The 20,900-nt window shown below is 39.8% G+C and overlaps 2 protein-coding genes across 3 annotated transcripts in view; both read right to left on the reverse strand.

Annotated features, from left to right (window-relative positions):
* Positions 1 to 20,900, reverse strand: part of rabgap1 (RAB GTPase activating protein 1) — a 67,161-nt gene that overhangs the window by 12,830 nt on the left and 33,431 nt on the right. For both annotated transcript variants that reach the window (XM_084572192.1, XM_084572191.1), the window contains 7 exons: positions 8,618 to 8,731; positions 6,466 to 6,540; positions 5,824 to 5,949; positions 5,380 to 5,523; positions 4,678 to 4,719; positions 4,062 to 4,190; positions 601 to 693 (listed from right to left, as the gene is read on the reverse strand). In XM_084572192.1, the coding sequence (XP_084428318.1) occupies positions 601 to 693; positions 4,062 to 4,190; positions 4,678 to 4,719; positions 5,380 to 5,523; positions 5,824 to 5,949; positions 6,466 to 6,540; positions 8,618 to 8,731 (723 nt within the window). The remainder of the gene's footprint in view (positions 1 to 600; positions 694 to 4,061; positions 4,191 to 4,677; positions 4,720 to 5,379; positions 5,524 to 5,823; positions 5,950 to 6,465; positions 6,541 to 8,617; positions 8,732 to 20,900) is intronic.
* On the reverse strand, positions 13,872 to 20,195 carry LOC311507730 (putative G-protein coupled receptor 21). The gene is given in 4 exon segments (XM_084572193.1): positions 13,872 to 18,706; positions 18,709 to 18,958; positions 18,960 to 19,015; positions 19,018 to 20,195. Coding segments are annotated over 4 exon segments (1,236 nt in total). The 5' UTR covers positions 19,235 to 20,195; the 3' UTR covers positions 13,872 to 17,993.

A 20,900-nucleotide genomic window follows, 5' to 3' on the forward strand; every position in this document is an offset into this window, starting at 1 on the left:
GTTGTATAAACATCTAAAATAAAGTCTATATTGCAGATAATCCACAAATTCTCATGCTTTTTACTCAAATATTCAGGCTCACCTGGAAAAGTAACAAAAGCAAGAAAAAATGTCACAGTGATCAAACGTAAACAGAATTTCTAAATGATTTTAAAACCTCTTGACAATATGAGCCATTATTAAACTACACTAATCAACTGAAATGGTATATATCACCGCTGTACAAGCAATAATTCAAAGGTGGCAAGAGGCTTCTTTTGACACAAAAGAAAAATCGTATTTGTGATTGATGACCTTGTACTGCACACAACCGATGTGCTAACCTTGACATGCCTTACAGAAATCATAGTTAATGGCTTTGCTGGTGCTGTGGTGCTTTTATTATCGGAACAAGGACTGTCAAGGTCTACAGCAAAAAATAGATTTACTTTGTATAGGTTATTATGATGAAGCAGTCAAAATGTAGCGATGTAGCAACACATTTATCTATCTTTCTGCAGTATTTCAGACAGAATTGATGTAACTGTTGAAGAAGTCATGCTGAGACAAAAGCAAAATCTTCATGCTTATTGTGAACTCAATATGTGTGCATATGTCTACCTCGTATCTCTCGATGGGGGCCTCCTGTTGCTCCTGCTGCTCCCGCATGGTGTGGTACTCCTTCTCAAATTTCTTCAGCTTCTTCTGGCTGATCTGTTGAGGAGCAAGAGCCAGAAAAACGAATGTTTGGTTATCATGAAAGATGATGAAGAAAGGAAATATATACTAGCCCACTAGTCTTTGGCTGCTGCACTTAAGACGGCTGCCAGGGAAGAGTCTTTCCAATCTTCTGTACACAAGGACACAAGATTTTTAATCTTTACTTGATGGAGGCTTTTGTTAGTCCAGTCCAACGTTTGAATAACATGCAATAGAAAATATGAAGTGATTATTGCCCAGTTTTACTACCGATAATTTAACTGACAAGCTATAGGTATATATTACAGTATATTTACACATTCACATAGTCATAGTCTTAAAATGTGCTTATACTGGCACACATAAAAATAACACTGTAGCTTTTCAAAGCAAGAATGCAATCCAGCAAGCTGTCTGTGTACATGCAACACATTTGTCCTAGAACATAGTCATATGATATTGTTTCTCATTGTTTTTCCATCGAAGTTACACTTATTCTGTTATCGTCTACATTGAATACATCACGTATGCAGAAAATAAGAGTGTGAACTCCTAAGATAATGACGTCAATGAAAAGCTAATTGGAGTCAGAAGTTAATGAACCTGGAGACATATCAAACAAGATTAAAACTGTTGATTAGAAAATCGAGACTTAAATCTTCTGTGTTTACGATCCACAAAAAGCATTCTGGTGATGCAGAGAAGAAGACATAGTGATCGACATTTGTTAATTTGCATAAACCTGTAATGAGTACACGGTTACGCAAGTTAATAAAGATGGAGATGATTTAGCACACTGCAGAAACTTTCCCTAGAAGTTTATTATTATAAATAATGTCAGGGTGGCTGTGCAGTTAAAAAGCTCGTTGGAACCTGGATGACGCAGCAGGATGATGACTGTAAACATGGGAGTCCGTCTCACTGCCAGAACAGCTTCAAGCGAAGAAGATTTGCCTTTTGGAGCAACCTGAGGCCAGACTTCAAACCCACAGGGAGGGATACTGCGGAACACCCTCAAGACAGGTGTTCAAACCAAATATCCTTAGAATATGTATATTACCTTGTCTGATCCGTAGATAGTACCAAAGGAGGTTTGCACATCATTAAATCTCAAGGCTTGCTTAGTTTCTGCATGAGCAGAGGGAGCATTTAATGAGTGTCTTCAATATTTTGTGTGTTTACGAGACTACACAAGTTGTGTTTTTTATACATATGAGTTAGATGAAGATCAGATCCTAATTTTATGGCCAAGTAATACATAAAACAGATAGTAAGTAACAGTAAATTATCTGTTTTCTAATGATGGACTAGGATGTAATATCTGGTATTACACACTACTATGGTTTCTTTATAGTTTCTCTGTTACTCTCTGGTTTAACATAGTTGCAAACTGAAGCACGACTGACTGTTCTGCGAATTTTTAATGTGTCTAGTTAAGGCTGCACAATCAATGCAATGTTGTCTTTGCACGCTCGCCTCCATTCCCAATCAGGTTTAGTATTATACTACAGTATACACCTGGTGATCCATATACCCTGAGCATTTATCGCCTAATGATGTGGTAGAACTAGGATAGCATAATCCCCATGTTGTTCAGCTCACGTGTGTGCCTGCATGCGTTCTCTTAGTGTGTTCTGTTGCAATGTGTTCTGTAAATGGGAGAAAGAAAAGAAAAAGTACGGGAGGTCATTCGGGGCAGGAGTTGCCTCATCCATCACTTTCTCATTGTTTTTTCATCTTCTCTCTCACAGCCTTGACGGACAGCTGGGTCTCCAGAAGCTACTGCTAAGAAAAGCAATTAGGGACACAGAGTAGAGCATCCAGGGCCCCCTCAACTACCGCCATGATTTATAGACATCAGTTATCGGGATTTATAATATAAACTTTGATCCATTATAAATTAGCAAATATGCAGTACAGTCTGTACTGTAATCGAGTTCAGAGTGGAGCATAGGCAGCATAGGAATGTGGGCGTTGGGATGTATTGTTATTATGTGGTTCGTGTACCAGTGTTCTGTATATGAACATGTTCACTTGGTAGTTAAATCGGTTCATGGGTAATGTGTGTTGATTTTGCAAACAAACCGCTCCAGGGAGCGATTGCAATCGAGCTGAGACAACTCTCTCTAACCAGGCTCAGCTTTGTTTATTTGTTGTGTAAAAGAGTGCGATTGCTTTGTTCACACAAGCCCAAACGAACCGACCCGAGGGATAATCTGCAATATGAAACAAATTTAGCACTGTTATATATCTAATATTAATATCATGGTGCTGCTGCTGTTTGTTTTAAAGATATAGCATCACAAATCTGTGATGACACTGAATAAAGTTATAAAATCTGTGGTCCAGTCAGGAGAGAGAATCATTAGTCAATGAGGGCACCGGTAAATCTGGTCAGATAATCCCGCTAGAGTGACATCCACGCTCCAGATTAGCCTACCTTGACTCACATTTAATTTCCAGCTCTAAAATCACAGTAATCACACCAAGTTCACTGAAGTGCCAAATTACTTTGTGGAATTATTTTCTCTTGCTAAATAACATGTTTCATAACTTGTCAAGGCAGTCTGCAGTAAATGAGGTTTTGATATATGTCTTGGTTCTTACATGAATGTATTTAATTCACATGGGTGCAGTGTGAAATTTGGAAGCATCAACTACAAAATCTTCACTTTTGTAGTGGTTATTCCTCCCACCTGAGAGGCATCGGCAGCCCGTCTCATGATTCATACTCAGAAGTGATGCCCATAAGATGGGTACTGAAACTTCTCCAATAATTCTTTTTGCTGAAGCAGCTCATCGTGTGATCTCTCTGCTGCCCACCTGTCTAACTCAGAGGCAAAAAGTTCAAATCTCTCTCCATGCTGGCTCCTTTACAGAGTTTGCGCTAATAAATATCTCACACCAAAGTTACCTTGAAAGTCAGGTCCTCTAAACTAGGCCAGACTGTTCAAAACAGGTCAGGACGCAGGTGTGAGCGTGTGTGTGAAAAATACGGGAAGAGAGAAGTGTGTGCTCTTTTAATCTGTTAAGCCCGTGATAAGGTTCAATAGTGACCCCTACTGGTATCTGAGCAGCACTGATGCATGCAGATTTTAATATAACAAAAATATCCATTTCTATTTTTGACCTGATCACGTAATGATCAGAGCTGCTAGCTTGTTTGCCATGTTGGGTTTTCTCTTTCCAAATCTCAAAATGTATTACAGATACAGATTTCTGAATATTTAAAAGGACATTAAACTGTTCTTATTGACAACACTTACTTAATAGTGAACCGACCATGACGTGATTGTCTGAGGAAATGAGAGGCTGAATAACCGTAGCCACTGAATGCTAACATGGAACAATGACTTGCTTGTTGCTTTCTGCTCTAAACTCACCTTCATGCTACAGGCCAGCTCCATCAGCTTCTTTGCATTTTCCTCAGAGCGGTACCTCTTCGGAACTGGGACACGAAAGAATTTGAGTGCTCCCTCGAAGTCTGTTTGGATTAGATCGTCTTTTGATGTCTGATGATAAAAAAAAAAAAAAAGTATGTTAGGACTAGATTTATATTATCCAAGCCAAGCATTCTTGTCAAGAAAAGATTTATTTCCTTTGTGTAACATGAAGAAACACAATTATTAAGACAATGTTTTGGTTTGGTAAAAAACAGATATGACAGATATGATAAAGAACAGGTTTATGTGAAACCATCTAAAGTCTACAAATCAATCTAAAACAAAAGTTGCTCCAAAGATTTTTTTTTTTTCATAGCTGAAACTCTATTCTGGCAAAACTCACCTTCAACAAAAAACATGTGCGCCACTTTCAGCACAGAACAGTAGGGTGACAGTGTGCATGTGTCTCACCTGCTCACATGTGCCAACGTGTGAACTCTTTCCAAAGCTCCCGTTGGCACAAGCTCTCTGTTCCTGCTTCTACTCAGAGCTGTGTTTGTCAGTGGTTTTGTGCGTGTGTGTGTGTGTGGATTCATTTTTGTGTGGTTTAACTTACCTTCAGAAGTGCCAAGGCAACATTGAAGATCACACTAATGCCCTGAGAAAAACAGATTATTAAAGCGCATTAAGCAAATTAATTACTGTACATTGAACAAAATTAATGCAGCTTTGTACTGTAATTGATGTACAAATATTTTTAACACACAATGCCGAATAATCACAGATTAAAATTAATTAAAAACAAGGGAGAGTAATATTTAAACTGTATACATAATAAGGGCCTTGCTGCAGTCGATGTTAATACTATTACCAACCTTCCTTTGAATATTTGGAAATGCACAGTATCTGATAGCTTTCCTTGCAGATGATTTGTTAGTACTGCTTGAACTGGTAATTACAGAACTTTCCATGGGATCTTGCAGACAGTTGTTTAGCTTGCACCACCATGGAGATCAATCCTCAGCTAAGTCTGAAGGTTGTGTGTGATCTGAGGAAGGCTTCCCTGGTTCTGTTAATAGTTCACTAAATCTTAAACAGTCTCCCAATTCCTGCTGCTGTGGTGCTTCGTTACAGCACCACACTACGCTCATTATAGCAATGACATTATTCAGCTGATTTATGAGACACACGTCTCATGACAGGTAGAGCGTCACATTCAGGCCAAAAAAAGTATGTTTGTGTCATGATGGAATACATATAACTTAACTGAACTGGTTAAAAGTCAAACCCACAACATCTGAGTGTTTTTATTACTCACCTCACACAGTAGCAGGTCAATTATATGGAAGACCATGTAAAGAGGGAACTTGGCTGTGAAGAGGGTGAGGAACCACTGAGAGGCATACATATGTGCCTCTAGACCCACATTCAGGAAATGGTTGTACAGGTCTGGTATATATTCCTGGTAAAGACAGGTTGAAAGCAAATTACGTACGAAGGGGAGGAAAGAAGAAAAGAGGATGTGGAGACAAAGAAATTGGAAAAAAAAAATGGATTAAATCAATAGATGCAGTAAAGAAAAAATAAACAAAAAGAAAGGTATTTGGAGAAAAGCAAACATCAGTATAAATGATGCCATTGAGAGATCAAAAAGTAGAACTGGTGAGTAAATGCCAAATAACTCTGACTGTGTGTGTGAACATAGTGGACTGATGTACGTTCAGGAAAAAACACTTCAGATCTGCAAATGCAAAACACAAACCTGCATGAGTCTCTCAAGCTGGAAGAACTTGCAATGCAGATCCTCAAAGTTCTGCTTGAAAAGGTCCCTGAGCCCGTAATCAAACATGATCTTAACCAGCACGCTGAAAGCTTGCTCCTCTGGCATCTGAAGGACGGAAAGAGATTGAGTAATCAGTGCTTCTTACCAGGTCAGACCATGATACAAGTTTCACATGTGGTTAATATAACCCATAAATATAACATAAAAAGCTGCACATTTCATAAAGGTATTTAATTGTGTTACTTTGTACACATCCCTTCTTGTCTCATTGTGTTTTCTAAAGTAATACAGACAATATTTTTCCACTAGGTGGCAGTGATGGAGTTCCTCTGGCCAGCAGGAGTGCTTAAAAGCAAGCCAAACTATGTTAACAAATGAAAAAGACCACATCATCTATTATAAATACAAATAAAACAAATATATTCTGTTTTTCAAGAGCATGTCCATTGTCTGGAATCTGAGAAATGGTAGATACTTAAACAACCCAAGCCAATCCCCCAGTGTTGCAGTTGGTTGAAAAAGCTACAGGTGTCACATGAAAGCAAAACAATTCCTCTCAACCCGTGACATTGTTTGAAAGGCTTAGATTTTTTTCAGGAGCCTGCTGGTTTGTCAACTCACGTGCAGCAGCAGCACTGCAGCCAAGAACGACTGTCCCTGGCAGTAGCCAATCTCTTCATCGTAAACAGAGTAAGCCTGAAAGAGAGGACAAAAGAAAACACAGCCGATAAGCTGAACAGTAAACTGACAACACTTAAGTAAAAATGGAGGTGATTTTTTCTTGGAAAAGATGAAGTAGAAGTAGTCTTAGAAAACAGCTCAGGGGAAAATATATACCGATCAGCCACAACATTAAAACCACTGAAAGGAGAATTGAATAACATTGACCGTCTTGTGACAATTTCTGTTGGGAAACTTTTAGACCTGGGATTCGTGTGGATGTTACTTAGACATGTACCACCTACTTAGACCAGACCAGGCACCCCCACCCCATAGCAATGACACTCCTTGAAGGCAGCGGCCATCCCAAGCAGGATGCAGCCTGCCACACAAAAACAGTTTAGGAACAACCCAAAAAAAAAAGATGAAAAACAGCACAAGGTGTTGACCTGGCCTCCAAATTCACTAGATCCCAAACTGATCAAGTATCTGTGGGATGCACTGGAACAAGCCTGATCCACAGAAGCCCCTCCCTTCAACCCATAGGACCCAAAGGCCCCCACTGACCACATTCTGTTGCCAGACACCACAGGACACCCTCAGAAGGCCCGTGTCCACTCTCTGACGAGTCACAGCTGTTTTGAAGGCACAAGGGAGACCTACACAATATTAGGACATAATGTTGTGGCTGATCTGTATATATGCTGTTGATCACATGAAACAGCTGTGTCTTTACTGTGAACTGCACAAGTAGTGGCAGTAATAGCTGTGAAGAAAGGACCAGAAAGTCCAGCTGAAGTGAGGGACGGACGAATTATGAGTTGAGTCTGATAAAGAGAGAAACAGAAAAGCAAAGGAAAAGGACTGAGGTTTGAGAGAAATGTTGGTATCGATGAAATAAAGGGGAGAATGAGGAAAATGGCTGTCGTGGCCTACTGAGCCACAAACACAAATAATGGGACAAAGCATGGATCAATCCATACACACACAGGGAAGGGAGGGCCCACTGAATTATTCAAACACACCTGAGGAGGTGCTTGTCTGGGAAGAGATGGATGCCCTCACCTGAGTTATACATAATGAATGAAATGAAACTGAAAACTGTGAACACAATGCAGTCAAGCCCTTCGTGACAGATTATGGAACTATAGTTTGAAATGTATGTATAGTATACTATATACAGTGACAACATGTTCATTCTCATGAGACATAGAGTGATGACTTCTGAAGATTGTAGTATTTTGTGACAAGTTGTATCGAGTGCACACTGTAGAGGGAGAGTCAGCTGAGAACTGGACTGATTATTGTTGTGTTTAGTTCGACTGGAAATTTGCTTTGCTTTTCTAGACGGGCGGTGACTGTTATGAACTTACTGAACCACCCAGCAACAGAAAAGCAGTGTTAATTAATCAACAGTTCATTTTAGTGCTGGCAACTCACTACTGCTCTACAAACTTTGCAATCAGACCTACTGTAGAGCAAGTCATTTACATAGTAATTACACTTTATTCCAGGGAAACGTGACCCAGTTGCAGTGGAGAATGCCATAATTTCCAGGTGGTTCTAGCGGTTAACGTTACTAAGATAACACATCTCTAATTACATACAGTTTTCTAAGCACAGTTGCTTCATTAGTGGCCATGAGGCTGCACATTTCATGGCTGCAAAATATCAAATAATAATAATAAAAAAAAAATACTGAGCCAGAGATTGTGTTGGATTAATTAATCACATCTATCCACTCTGACAGAATAAGTAATTTATATGCTTACTAATGTTTTCCTGACCCATTTTGTATATCACACGAATTTAACTTGCTGCTCTTTAGAAGCAGCAAAATATCAGCTTCAAACTGTCCTTGAAAGAGTCCTGGAACAAGATTCCACGTACATGGATAAAAATATACTGCGTTGTGTAAATTTAAGTGTGATAGCAGTCAATGTGGGATGGAATGGAGATGGGACTGAAGCTGAGTGTGTCTGCATTTGTGCCACAAAATGGTTCACACCTCATTTGGCAAACAGCTGTTCGACACTGTGTGACTTCATTTCTATGGCTGTCTGCGTAACGCTCTGCGCTGACTTCACAGAGAAATGTGTGTTTGTGCCCAAACCTTGCAAATCTTGTACAGTGAATCTTGTCCATCTCCTCCAGTGTCTTTGAAGTAGTCATGAGCTGGGAATGTCCTGTTAATGTCCCTGGTGATGGCACTGTCCTGAGGGGACTCCTAAAAGTGAGACAAAAGGAGGAGAGGAAGAAAAGGTCAAGGCGAGTGAAAGGAGGTGAAGAGAGAGAGACTCAATAATCAGCAAGGCATTCGTATAAATGGGCGTCTATGAAAACAGAAATTCCACAGAGACCCAGCAGTGGTCAGTGTTCTACAGTCCCACACATTGCAAGAATAACTGATCGGGGTCGGATTAATAACGGGTGGCACAGAGTGTTCCCTTCTATTGTACAGACTGTCCACATCTCAGTCTCTCGGTTTGTCTGTTTCTGTCCATTCGTGTTCTAATTTTAATCTACTTCAGACCATAACAAGCAATTCCTATGTTGCCAAAGTTTAGATACATACAACTAGCGATATTTAGCTGTGACAAACTCAAGGAGAACAGCAATAAACAATCTCAATTGTAACTACAGAAATAAGTCTAAGACATTTTGTATGTACAGAGGGATAGCTGGATGACTTGGATGATGGAGGGATGTATTGATGTGTAAATAACGGTATATGCACAAGAAAGAAATGTTTTACAAAAAATAGCTGTTTGCATTGTAAGTAAGGAATGGAGGGTTTTGTTCTGTTTATCTCTTTCAATCAAAATTATTGTGATCACAATTTGCATTACTTATTGTCAGGAATGCTAGCGGGCCATGTCAGCTTTGAGCTATATGCTTATCCCATATACTGTTACGATGCAGATGCTAAGAATTTAAGCCAAGTTATGATGGTTAGACTATTGCACAAGAGGAAAAGTCGAGGGAAAACTTAAGTCCTCTTCTTGTGACCATAAATTCACTGACCAAAATGATCTGGTCAGTAGCTGCTGAGACCATAAATTAACTGGAGGAAACAAGGTTAGGCAGAATTGTTCAAGGTTAGGATACAATGACAAAAATCCAATCTGATATTAACTTGAATGAAGGCAGAAACACATACATAAAAGCAACTGCATGTACTACATACATAAGCCTGCGGCAACAAACTTCTTTGGGATATCCCTCTAAGATGATTACAGTGGAAATACTACCCATGCAGGTCAGTAAGCACTGCAGTATAAACTAGTCTTCCTTTCAAAGATTAATCACCACTCATTTCATTATTAATGATCGGCGTATTTGGAACAAACAGCCTTTTAATAAGTAATGGTACCCTAAGATGCCTTGTCATTACACAACAAATAAAGATATCTTTATGCAGCATTTGGAGGCAAAGTGGGTGTGAAGTTTATTCCTTGCAGCTTGGCGCTGGGATCCTTCTCTCACACCATCAGCGGGTAATGAGGCAGTCAGAGAGGCTCTCATTCAGTCAGTGGAAAAATAATGTCTTACCAAGTGCATGAACAAACGAACAGGATAATTAAAGTAGATGTAAAGTAAAGGCACATAGCAGAGAAAATCCCTTCATTTAAATGACCAGTGCTCACTTTGCTGCTAATTATACCTTCTTCTTCTCTCTTGTTACTGTACCCATTAAGTCCCTCCTTCTCCCTTTTCCGAGGTCTCTGTTCCAACTTCCACAGAGGAAGAGAGTGAAACAAAAATAATGCAACTATTAGAAGAAATGCAGGAAGAAAGGGATACATAAACAAAGCAAGCTAATGGGGATCAGAGACCAAAAACAGCAATCCACTCCACAGCCTACACCACACCCAGTTAGCCATAGTAACTGTATTATGTGTGTGTAATTGTATTTGCTACTTTGTGAGGACCAGTTTTGGTTTTAGACATTAAGATTTCTTACTTTCTGACAAACCTTCAAAGATATGTTTGAGGGTTAAGGCCTGGTTTTAGGACTATAGGAATTAATATAGATATTAGTTTGCAGTAAGGGTTAGAGCTGATGTTTAGCTTGGATGGTTATGGTTAAGGGGCCCAGGAATGCATTATGTCAACAAGTGTCCTCACAATTAAGGTTTACATGTTTATGTGTGTATAAGTGTTACTAGACGCTTTGGGGACATGGACAGGTGAGTAGGGTACATGGTTGAAACTACTAGTAAATCTTATTTGCAATCATACTGCAACAGTTTCTGCCATTTCCAGAGGAAAGAAATGACATTACAACACAAATTGAAGCTTCTAAAATTGAAGAATTGGCGGTTTTATTTGTTGTTCATGATAACAAACAGAATACCTTAAGATTTGGAAATTTGATTTGAAGTTGGTTGGCACTGGCACTTTTATCGTAGCCATACAAATTATACTTTTTTTCTTTGAAAGCTTTCAGAATATTTTAGTACTGCTGTACTCTTTTAATCCTGTCTGACTACTACCCTCTTTCCAATCACACTTGGAAGGGCCTCACCATAAAGAGTGGCAGTAAAATTCAACCAGATTGAACTTATGTCTCAAGGCAACTGAAAAGGTGCACACATGCACTCCTGAAACGTTCATTCACAGAGACAGCCACCGGCACTGATGCATTTTAGAGCACAGGCGCGGAGATACAGCATCCAGTGTGAAGGACACATTACACTCAGCTAGTCTCTCAGTGAAAGATAACGATCCATGTTTATACAAGCACCACTTAGCCATACTTATCTGAAGTGCTGAGAGCATATACAAAGACCTTTGACACAGCGGCCAATTAGCTTCCTCTCTGTCTTTTCAGTTAAAGAGAGCTTTAAAATGAGGGTAGCGTGAGAGGGCAGAGAAAACATATCCAGTGTCTAATGTTAGTTAACGGAAGTATGACAGAGATTTAAAGCAAAAGAGGAAAAAAAAGAGACTGCGAATAAGAGAGTAAGAATGTATGCAGACATTTAAAAGACAAAATCATTTAAATAAATATTAATAATGCCTTAAGTGATGCTCGAACACTGAAGTTAATTGAAACAGTTAGAGTTACAGTTATTGTCGGACCACCTGTTGACTTTAAAACAGTACCAAATTTCCAAATTTGTTCATGGTACTTGGCAGGTAGGTTGTTTCAAGCATCTTGGATGGCTTGAGGGTTTGTAGATTGGCTAGCTACTGACTCTTCAAATAATCCCAGCCTAGACAATACTGAGATCAAGGCTCTGTGGCAGCCATATCATTTGTTTCATTACTCCTTGTTAGTGGAGCTGACCAGGTTTGTAAGGTTGTGGCTGTATGTTTGGAGGTAGAACAGACATCTTCCTGATGGCTGTCCTTTTGAGTGATGGACATTACTCCCATCATCTTGAGTACCTAAACTTTACAGGACTATATGTAGTGGTTTGAGCCCAACCAAGAAACATTATTTTAAAGTTATGATAGCATGAAGACAAATGCCAACTTTCCAAATGAGAACAGTCTAAAAATTCAGAGGCTTCTTTTTCGGTCTGATTCCGAGAAACTCATCCATGCATTTATTATGAACAGGCATTTCGCTTTTTATGGGCCTCCCAACTAAAACTATTCATAGATTGAAGCATATTCAGTATGCAGCTGAACAAAATTTAACGAGGACAAAAATAGCACTGGATTATTCCAGTCGTCTCAAAATTCCACTGGCTACCTTTATCTTTCAGAATGTAAATTAATAATCTTCCTGCTGGTATACAAAGCCCTTAATGGTGCAGCTCCCATAGAACAGAGACTTGTTGGTCAAAAATCCAAGCAGACATGCCAATATACTAACTCCATGTACACTGATAATATCCAGTGTGTAGTCAGATAGCATTTGCTGATCTAAGAATATGTTTTCTTAACAATGATGATTTATTCCATAAAGCAATCTCTCCGTATTCCGTCGATCAAGATGGGGAAAAATAAATGAATAATATTGTCAACACTATGGTTGCAGCAAAGAGGAGACATTCTGTTGTTGAGATATGGACCTCATCAACTAGTCAAAAGCCAATTTTACCCCCTGAACAAAGTTCCCTATATATTTTTTTTTTTTTTTACAATCGTGAATATGTACAGTGACAGGTTTGACAGCAAAAAACTGCAACAGCTATAGCTACTCACGCTCACCAGCTCGTTCCTTTTTCACACTGTGGTTGCGTCAAAGCACGGTCTACTGTCATTGACGTTGTCAGAGTGGTACTGCATTGAAATCAAAGAACATCTATAAACTGAGTTGAAGTCAAGGAACAAACATGTTCTAACAGAACTACAATATCTCTTCACTGGGGGTCAGCCAAAAATGGCAGAGCTGCAGAGCATGTAGGTGTGTATGCTTTTATGTGTGTGCCTAAAGCGAGGAATAAAGTACCAGAGTAGGGCTTCCGTGAGAAGGCTGAAAGGCTAGCCCTCTATTGTTTATGTCCCTGATTTTCTCTGACTCAACACAATGGCTGACATGTCATTCTGTTATTCTTTCTCTGCTCCTAAAGGACCCTGCTGAGATGCCAAGAGAACATGGAGTGATACTTATCAAGCTTGCGACAAACCCTAAACCAAACTGAACCCAGAGCGCTACAATTTGATTACTATGATTACGCTGGATTTAAAGAAATTGTAAATATGACAACATTACTAAGCATATTTAAAATATATGTAGTATATTTTTGCTAAATTTCGTATTCCCTACAAAGAAATGTAATCAGTTGATGCTCAAGCAAACCATAGAGCTGTTTCCTCACCTTAGAGCCATGCATCATTAAATCTTAATAGTCTGTCTCATGCCCTACTTTTTGTGCCATTTGTGCACTGGTATACTGCTTCAGTAGAACGACAGTGAGAAAAATATGAATCTGATCAGAACAGAGATGACGAAAGAAGAAGCTATGTAATTCACCACATGCTAAATTCGGTGTCAAAGGGTATTATTTTCAAACTGAATATGATCTCATTGCAGTTTTGCCAACATGCACATTTAGCAGGTCAATTGCTGCCACAAATCTGGTGCTGTGGTTTTGTAGTGTTTACAACCTATTAACCCATCAGCGATTTATTATTATCTAAAAAGATCTGACATTTGATTTGTGGAAACCGAAAATAAAATGTGGACTTGATACTCCCATTATGGCATTTTTCTTTCTTGCACCCATACAAATGCACAAACCTACACTGCAACACAATTAGTTCATGGTCATTTGAATATGTTGAGATAATATAACATTTATTTGCTCAGTACATATACATAGCATGTACATCTCACAAAGCCATATAGGCCATAAAGCATTGTGTCATGAAAAGTGTCCAGTCACATGTTTTTGACTATCCCAACATAAACGCATACATCCTAAAAAAAACCTTATCACAATTTCAAAACCCTTGGCATATCAAATATATCACATGCTTTGTCATGATTCGACACGGTAAAGGCTTCACTTTTTTTCCATCGGAAACTTACAAAGGCCCCATTGTTCGCCACGAGCATATTTTCAACATTTATTCAGGACAAAATCAAATGCAGAGTAAAATTCCTGTGTTAGGAATCTTTTCAGACCAAGGTTTAGTTACAGTGGTCAGTCTTGTCTTGTGTGATACGTGATGATAATCTTTTCCTTGGAAAAGCTGGATCATGAATCCGCCATTAGTAGTGTTGCCTGGTTAGAGCCAGGCTGGGAGATAAAAAGATCTTGATAATTATTGGGGGGAAAATAATTCCCTCAATAAAGATCTGTTCTAAATTTAGGTCAGGCCTAATCTTCACAATTACCCTATTAGGCTACCAATATACGTGTATGGGGAAAAAATACATTGCTAAAAACATCTTCTGTGATGTGGAAATGAGTTGAATATCCTAAATTGCCAACTAGTGCTCGCAAACATGGAAAAGTCAAGAAACACTTTCCACCAATTTCTAAAGGTAGTTACCCCTCTGTAGGTATACAGAAAGACCAAGTCTGTGTCTGTTGCAGCAGTTACTCATGTCTGACCTTTCAGTCTTTGCCATAATAGGAACCCGACTAGAAAAACAAGGCTTGGAGCCTTAAAAACATTCAAGAGAACTGAATGTTAAGAAAGATACAAGAATACACTTGAAGACATCACAGTCACAAGCAGTATGTGACTTTATCAGCTACATTAGGACTCCGGCTGTTCCCGAGAAAGATACACATCTGGGAAGTCCCAGTTCCAGGAAGTGTTGGTGCATCTACAGCTGCTTGTCAACAAAATAATATGCCAGTAGATGATGATGGAACAGCAGCTGAATGTTACTGGATAACTTGTAAGTATGTTAGAATCAAAGAGACTGTTTAAACTTCGGACTCCAGAAACACAATATTGCCAGCAGTTATGGAGTTAGGAACAATTTTAATCTTTCTTCTTTGCACTTATTGCATATTTTCTTTATATTTTATATTTTCATGGCTAAACATCAATTTACCTGTCAGCAGCCTTCCCAAATTTATAGATAAACTGTTTTAGCTGTGGTATTCACTTGCTATTGTGCCCATAAACAATTATATTCCCGTCTTATAGAAGGCTCAATTTAAACTACAAACAACCCACTAGACCAGTCTCAACATCCACATTTCTTCTTGTTCTTTATAATCTTACCCAGCATGGGACTATAGTGCCATCAGTGTCGTTCCCTTGAGAACAAGAACGGTGATTGTTTTCCCGCAGGAAGAAGGGAATAGGCATGTGTGGTCGCTAATGTGAGCGTGTTTTGACAAGATAATTTTGCCTAAATCTTATGTATTTCTAGGGAAGTGTAACATTAATTGCTGTGGGAAATAATATCTCTCTAGTAGTGAAGTTGTTATTCCAACTAGAAAGTCATCCGTCTTTTTAAACTAAGATGTTTACTGGATAAATATTTATTAATAATTTAATAGGAATGACCCAAAGAAAGTATGACTCATCAAATTACCTAGACTGTGCAACATTTATCACTTCACAAGAAAATAGACACAAATTGATTGTACAAAATAATTTCGAGTACTCTGACATTTAAACATTCAATCCGGCATTTTGTACAATGACAATTGTTCAGGAACAAAAGAAGGTACAAACAGGAGCGGTTACAATATTGGGTATGAATCTAACTAACACCACTGTACGTCACAAAATACAGTTTACTTGAGGGAAGTGATGTGCAGCTAATAAAGCAATGAGCAAAGGTCATAACTTTAATAGCACCCTTGCTGGATCTCGTTAAACAGTCCACATTAAGCCAATGGTCACATTCGGTCTTATCTGCACAGTCTCATATGCATCAAGCACACAGGAACAAACACATGAAAAAAAGATCAACAGTTTTGAGTCATATTATGTTTAGTATTACAGAAGAGAGGAACCTTGATTGTAAAGTATGAACCTATAAAGAGCAGCTGTATAAACAGTCACATTTTAATTACTTCTCACAACAAATGTGGTTCAGGTTATTCTGCAGTGAATGTGGAATCAAGTGACAGAGAATGGCTCACTGCATTTTTATCTCTGCACATGAATACGATGAACATGCTGTTCTGAGCCCTCTAAAAACAGTCACGTGTTTATAAACTAAGTCCTCCCTAGCTGTTAGAGAAAAATTCTTTCCCAACAGCTCATTGTCATTTTTATTTCGAGGCAACAAGATATCACGATATACTGAAAAACTGTCATATTCATGCACACGAGGCATCACTGAGCCAACACAGAGCAGTGGACTTTTTACACAAACTTTGTGTAAAACCCACTAGCATTTTACTAGATCTTCATATATTAGATATTTAGAAAAAAATATCACAACCTAAGAATATCTGTTGAACTTTCTTTGGTAGATTAGACAAATAAAGCTAGAATATCTGCACTTAAATAAACGTGTCGAGTGTCTGTTTTTTTCAAAACTTTTGAGTTTAAGACAGAGTATGTACATTTGGATTCACTGCGGCTAGTTAATGGTCTTGTGTGTTTGGTATTAAACATCAAGAGTGGAAAGACCCACAGATCTAAACGCAAGATGACGGAAACAGACCACATGTGCATGCACATAGATGTACGCATACACACACATGCAACTGCAGTTCCCAGGAAGTGAAGGGGTCAGACCGTCTTCATGGTGCCACACAAAGGTTAGCCTGCTGGCCGATTGAATGGGCTATTTTTCTGCTGCTGTTGCTTTTTGCGTGTGTGTACATGTACTAATACCCAGATGCTGGCACAAAAGTGCAGTCACATTACTGCTTACACCTAAGTGTGCAATAAGTTAATGATTTGCAGGCTTATGTAAATATAAAACTTCCACAATCCCACAGTTCAGACTTTTTCTAAGACTGTTCTTCTATATGAATCCCAACGACAAGAGCTAAGGGTCAGAGTTCAAGGATTTGTTACCTTAAATGAAAAAGCCTTAAATATAGCCCAATCAGCACACACAAAGTATAAAAATACGTCGTGGTCATTATTTGCCCAGGATAATATGTTTAACTTGATAATCAAAAGATGCAATAAAAACTGACAAAGACTTTAAATACTATATAAAAGAAACGTTCAGTGAACTGACATTTGCCTTTTACCAATTGTTAACAGTCATACAGCAAAGCTGGTTGGCATATCAAATTACAAACCAACAGGAGCACACGGCTTGGACATAGCATTTTTCTCTGCTACATCAATAAATTATCTGAAACTGAAAGTTCATAAATTGATTTCTTGACGAAGACAAATTATAATGAATTCAGTCAATGCACACAAACCATAAAACAACACGTGCACGTGTTCCACACCACCGGGATAATTTCTTTCTAGTTCTTGTTGACTTCATCAATCATCAACAACTATAGATACAAGACATACGGAGCACAAACACGCACCATTGCATCATTTTTCAGTATTCAATACTGAGGGGGTAAAAACAGTACACAATACAACATTACTAAATCACAGCAGTTGGTTTGCCTTCACTTCTTCTTTGTCACATTCAACACAAAGTGCGATGGCAATCTGGCAACAAATGAAGGTCACATCGTTTCCACTTACAGGACTTATAGTTTTTTCAGAAGAGTTTTAACATGTTGTTGTTCTGACAAAATAAGTTAAGGATTCACTTCCAAAACAAGAACACCACTTAATGAACACTTATCACTGCTCATCCTCAAAAAGAGTTCACGTATCCAGAGATATTCAGACACGTCTGTCTCCCCCTTTCACAATATGCTACGTTTACTTGACCACTTTAAGACACCATAAAGGGCTTAAGCCTTTTTATTTTTCAGTGCTTTGCTCTTAACTGTCACTGCATCTTTTAAGCTGCGGCCTGTGCAGAAAAGACGCCTGTGCAATCTCCGAATGCGACAGGAACAGCAGCAGCAGCTCAACCTCATCTTGCACATTTGACAACATTTTACAGCAATCTCTTCAGGCATTTTTTGGAAAAGTTCAAATGCCAATTTGGCACAAGAGTTTCCTCGGTTTCTGCATTACACATGACATGTCGTACCAACTCCCATTCCCCTATGGCCACATCCATACCCCGGCGCTGCACATCCCTTTTCAACAGAGCCTACAAAAGCCTTTTTAGTGTTCCTAACCGCAAACCCTCTGCTACTGCGCTGTAAACAGAAGGAGCAGAGGCGTTTGAGGCCCTTCCTGAAGGCAGAGTTGGAGAGGCTGTATATGAGACAGTTACAGAAGCTGTTGCTGATAGCCAGCCATGTAGTGAGGAACGAGGCTGCAGGGTGGTGGTAGATCCCTCCGCTCTCCAACAGAAAGTAGAGGATGTAGGGCAACCAGAGGATATAAAACACACTGGTAATGCGAAACAACACCATAGCGTATCGCTTGTCTGGATATGTTGAAGCGGACTGCTGATACTGTGGTTGGTGGTGTTGAGGCTTCTGTGGTTGGGCCAAGTGGGGCAACTGCCCTTGCTCTACTGTACTGTTGTCCTTGACCACAGATCCCACTGTCATTCCTGGGCCCTGCAGCTGCTGAGGTCGGTAACGTGCATGCCGCTCGCTGATCTCTCGGGTGTGCTGTCGGCAGATCTTGAAGATGTTGGCATAGGTGAAGCAGACAGTGAGAGCGGCTGGGGCGTACAGCAGTGCAACAATGAAGGTGGTGAAAGCTGGACTAGTCCTCCACTCAAGTGCACACCACTCCACCACATCGCCGTGATAACCAGGTTTCCCCACCCAAGAAAAGATGGAAGAAACACCAGAGCAGAGTAAAGCCAAATGAGAACAATACAGCAGCGTACTCGGCAGGGCGTTACTAGGGATGCATAAGTCAGAGGCCGTGTAATGGCAATGTAGCGGTCTACGCTTACACACGCTAAAGACGCCATTGAAACCGACTTTAAAACCGACACCATGTACCCGAACACCTGGCAGGTGAGTTTCGGGTCGAGGCCCTGGAGATGATGGAGCAGGGACAGGGAAGGGAAAAAGGCAGCTGACTCCCACCAGAAGATCAGCATATGCCATAGTCTGGATGAAAGCACTGTGGTATGCTGGCTGAGCAAAGGAGCACAGTGAAACACAAAAATCACCACCAGGTTACCAGAAATAATGAGAACAGTGAGGAGAAGTATGATGGAGACCTCAAGGAGGCAGGTGCTGAATATTTGGGAATAGCCTATTTCAAGTAAGCAGAAGGGAACAGATAAGTTCGACGAGTCAGCAGAGCTCTGGTTCAGTGGATCCAGGGAGGAATTCATCATCTTGGGCAGGAATACGTGACTGAGGGGCCCCTCAAGGGTACGATGAATCCAAGATCCCACTAATTCGTCAGGTAGCTGGTTGGTTCTGAAAGTAGCTGTACGATTTCAGTCTGACCGCACAGCTCCATGTTGCAGTTTCATGATGGGACTTCCGCCATCTATCACTGCAAATGCGGGAAGCATGGAAAGGACAGAAAAAGGCGAGGAAGTCCTCCGGATTTTATCTCGGGGCAGCCAGTTGTGGTTTATACACAAAACCACTCAAGTAAGAAAATGATCAACATAAACAAAAAATAGGTATTCCTTGTCTTTTTTTCTTGCAGTAGCAGCTGAAGTCACAAAAGTCGGGAAAAAATACACAAAAATGGGACTTTGTTTGAAGGAATTCCAGTCCAAGTTATGCTTGAAATGCCTCCACTCCCAATAAAGTCTGAGATGTCTTCAACATCTGCTGCAGCTGGAGAAATCCCAGACTGAATATCTCTCTTATCTGTCACAGCTTCCAGCGAACAGATATTAGTATTTAACGTGCTGCGTACATAAATTGTATGAAGGGCAAAGCATTATTTCCTTTTTATTTTGTCCTTTAACCAGCTTATCTTTTCTTTTCTTCTCCGCTGCTTTCTCGCTGCTCCTTCCTCCTCTTTTTACCACCCTTCCATCTCCGCTTGTTCCCGTCTCAGTTTTTGTCTGGTCCTTCGCAGTAAGATCACAGCAGAATCCCGTGAGCTGAGAGGATGAGGCAGCGTGCCGGCTGATTGATGTTTAAAACACGCACGCATACAAACACACCTCAGCTGTTATTTCTATTCAGAAGAGCAGCAACTGTGTGGAGTGGAAATTAGGAAGGCGGCATACCGATGGTGGGAGAACCCCTGTGTGGATTTATCCTCCTTTGCTGTGCCTGTCTCACACTCCTTGCTCCCACTGCCTCTCTCTACAGAAACAGCAGCACTGAGGCCCCTCCTGCCCCTGTGGCTCCAACCAATGATCAACTGCAAAGACACGGGGCTGCGTCCTTCCCCACCCTACACTCCTCCCCATTATTATTCTTTTTTTTTTTTTGGGAACCAAGGCTTCTCATAATCACCCCAACATTTAAACATACTGTTTCATACTGCTAAAATTAGAAACATTCAGTGTAACTAAGACTGTCTAAAAGTGAAATCTGACGGTAAATCTCTGCAGCCTCTCCCCTCATTCCCAAATGACAGGAAATTTTGAGCCGTAGGAGTCTGGACATTCTCTTTCTACAGTGCACAGAAGTTATTGTATTTAAGAGAAACAATGACCACGTGTTTTTGGTACAGTTTACAGGAAATATTTCTATTATTAATGCCATTGTAAACCAAGGACACAGCGAACAGAACAGCTGGTTTCCCCTATAGCTTTGTGCAACCTACCATGTTACAGCTACTGTGCATAGTGCTATGCTTAGGGCTGTGCAAAGGTAAAATCAAATCTCAAGCTTCTAAAATGAAAAAGGCACAAAGACCCTTACAAGACAGTGTTAAAGCCACTGCCTTCTGACAAACAGTCTTTCATTCCTAGTTAACTAATCAAGTTGATTTTCTGTGCTTGCAGGATACTGTGGGAGCCAAAATTTAATTATACTTTTTACAGTGCATTCACTGAAACAACTAACAGATTTTTTTTTCCTGTTTTA

Source organism: Chelon labrosus, assembly GCF_963514085.1.
Source record: "Chelon labrosus genome assembly, chromosome: 22".
Taxonomy (NCBI): domain Eukaryota; kingdom Metazoa; phylum Chordata; class Actinopteri; order Mugiliformes; family Mugilidae; genus Chelon; species Chelon labrosus.